The sequence below is a fragment of the Haematobia irritans genome, chromosome 1 (assembly GCF_050003625.1).
Source record: "Haematobia irritans isolate KBUSLIRL chromosome 1, ASM5000362v1, whole genome shotgun sequence".
NCBI classification, from domain to species: domain Eukaryota; kingdom Metazoa; phylum Arthropoda; class Insecta; order Diptera; family Muscidae; genus Haematobia; species Haematobia irritans.
In genome coordinates, this window is record NC_134397.1 from 187687134 (window position 1) to 187689616 (window position 2483).

The 2483-nt window shown below is 36.9% G+C and overlaps 1 protein-coding gene across 1 annotated transcript; it reads left to right on the top strand.

Moving 5' to 3' along the window:
• Positions 1–1267: 1267 nt before the first annotated feature.
• Positions 1268–2131, top strand: LOC142233763 (uncharacterized). Its single transcript, XM_075304795.1, has one exon. It carries the CDS (start codon positions 1268–1270, stop codon positions 2129–2131), a length of 864 nt encoding a protein of 287 aa, XP_075160910.1.
• The last annotated feature ends 352 nt before the right edge of the window (positions 2132–2483 follow it).

The window sequence follows — 2483 nt, forward strand, 5'->3', positions numbered from 1 at the left end:
ATTCCTGGTTTTAACAACGCTTTGTGGAAATCTCAAAATGTCGAGTACAACACATATATATGGGAGCTATATCTAAATCTGAAGCAATTTCAACCAAATTTGTCACGCATAGTAAGAATATTAATTCTACTCCCTGTGCAAAATTTCACCTAAATCGGATTACAACTTTGACCTCTGTTGTCATATGGGTGATATCAAAAAATGAGATACCCTATTTTCACCACATGATTACCCTCTACGTTCTCCGAACATTTTTCTGGAGTTGCATCAGAGAGGGCGCTGTATAAAAAAAAAGACTGTCCCGATTTTGCGTTGGAACTTTTCTTGAATTTTCTTTGCCATAAACCTTATGGATCCCGAGATCTTTCCAACGAATGCAAAACAATGGAAATCGGTTCGTGCATTCTGGAGTTAAAGCGTCAGGAAAGAAAAACCCGACTTATTTTTATATATTAAGAAGATAACAAAAATTTTGAAATAACACTATCATTTGGGCGAAAATACAATGAGAGAAAAGTAGTGGAACACCAAGGCAACATAATTTTTTTCCAAACTAAATAGCCCTAAAGTTCAAGCCTGGCCGAACATTTGACACTTTATACTTTTTTTCCCATTAATGTATTTCATATTTATGTATAATATGATAAGATTGGAATATCAAATGTTCGGCTTGGCACGACTTTATCTTTTTTATGTTTTCTGTAATAAGTTGTGGACTAGTCTCTTGTATATATCCTCAAAATTTTGAATTTGTACTCCAAAGGACAAATTTATTTTCAATAACCTCTCCATAGCAGCAATCTCTCCAACAAACTAACTGTGAAACTTTCAAAATCTAAGATTTTCATATGTTGAGTAAACTATCAACGACTTAAACTAAATTCAAATTAGTCAAAACGAAAGAGTGAATAAAATAAAGCAAATTTGAATTAAAGCGACAGATTTAAATTTATTACCCTAGAGTCTGATCACCTGGGCTATACTTGAAGCTTCAAATAAATCAGGAAAATGTTCAATAATTCAAAAGTGCAGGAAGTAAACATAAGATATCCGGTGAAGAATTGCAGATATTTGAATATTGCATATATTCAACATCGCTATAATGAATCAATGATGAACATTGGTGTTGACAGTCGAATGCAATATCGTAAATCGAAGAAATTTTAGTTTTGTATAAAAGTTAAAACTATCTCAATTGGAAATCATTCCAACTTTAATCTCTTTAGAATTTAAACAAACAAATTCCAATTACCAAAAATATCGCAACATGCGTGCCTTCATTGTCCTTTGTTTAGTGGCTACTGCCTGTGCCCAATCTGGATATAATTATGGCGTATCAGGTGGAGCCATTGGTGGTGGTTTCGCTAGTGGTGCTACAGGAGGATCTTCCTCATTTGGATCTGGTGCTTCATTTGGCGGATCTGGTTCATCATTTGGTGCCTCGGGCTTTGGTAGCTCTGCGGCTTCCTTAGGTGCTTCTGGAGCTGCATTTGGTGGTTCCGGTTCTTCTGGCTTCCAAGGCGCTGTTCAAGGTGAATTGGAAAAGGAATTCTATACTTTCACTGCTGATGAACAAGATTTCAATGAACCTGCTGCTTCCAATCAAATTGCCAATAGCGTCAAACAAGGTCTTCGTGTTATCTTCATCAAGGGCCCCGAAAACAATGGCTTGGAAAATGCTGCTCTGGCTTTGGCCAAACACTCGAACGAACAGAAGACTGCCATCTATGTCCTCAGCAAGCAAACTGACTTGTCTGGATTGGCCAACAAATTGAGCACCGAAACCAGCAATGTGAATAGCAAACCTGAAGTTCACTTTGTCAAATATCGTACTCAAGAAGATGCTGTCAATGCTCAAAGAGCTATCCAAGCTCAATATGATGCTTTGGGTGGTAAAACCCAACATTTTGATGGTGGAGTAGCTCCATCTTTGAATTTCGCCTCAGCTGGTTCAGTTGGTGCTACTGGTGGATCGTTTGGCTCTACTGGTGGATCTTTCGGTGCTACTGGCGGATCTTTCGGTGCTACTGGTGGTCATAGCTCATTCGGTGCTTCGGCTGCTCATCATGGATCTTTTGCCGGTGCTACAAGTGCTTCCTATCTTCCTGCTAATGTTCATCGCCGTGTTTAATTGAATCGCCCATTGTGATTGGATATTATTTTTTGTTTATTGGATTGTTTGTTGTTATGATTATTATTTATTTTTAGTGGTACAATAAAAAACTGTTCCATTGAAAACTCTCTTCTATTTTTATACCCACCACCATAGAATGGTGATGGAGGGGATAATAAGTTTGTCATACTGTTTGTAACACATTGAAATATCGATTTCCGACTATATTAAGTATATATATTCTTGATCAGGGAGAAATTTTAAGACAAAATAAGTAAGTCCGTCTGGCCGTCTGTATGCACTCAAAAAAAGTGAACTATCTATTTCACTAAAGCCAATTTAACTTTTTTTAGTTCATGGAATTATTATG

Bases quoted from the DNA above. Each gene is read 5' to 3' on its own strand.
- LOC142233763 (XM_075304795.1), top strand. From the start codon at position 1,268: ATGCGTGCCTTCATTGTCCTTTGTTTAGTGGCTACTGCCTGTGCCCAA.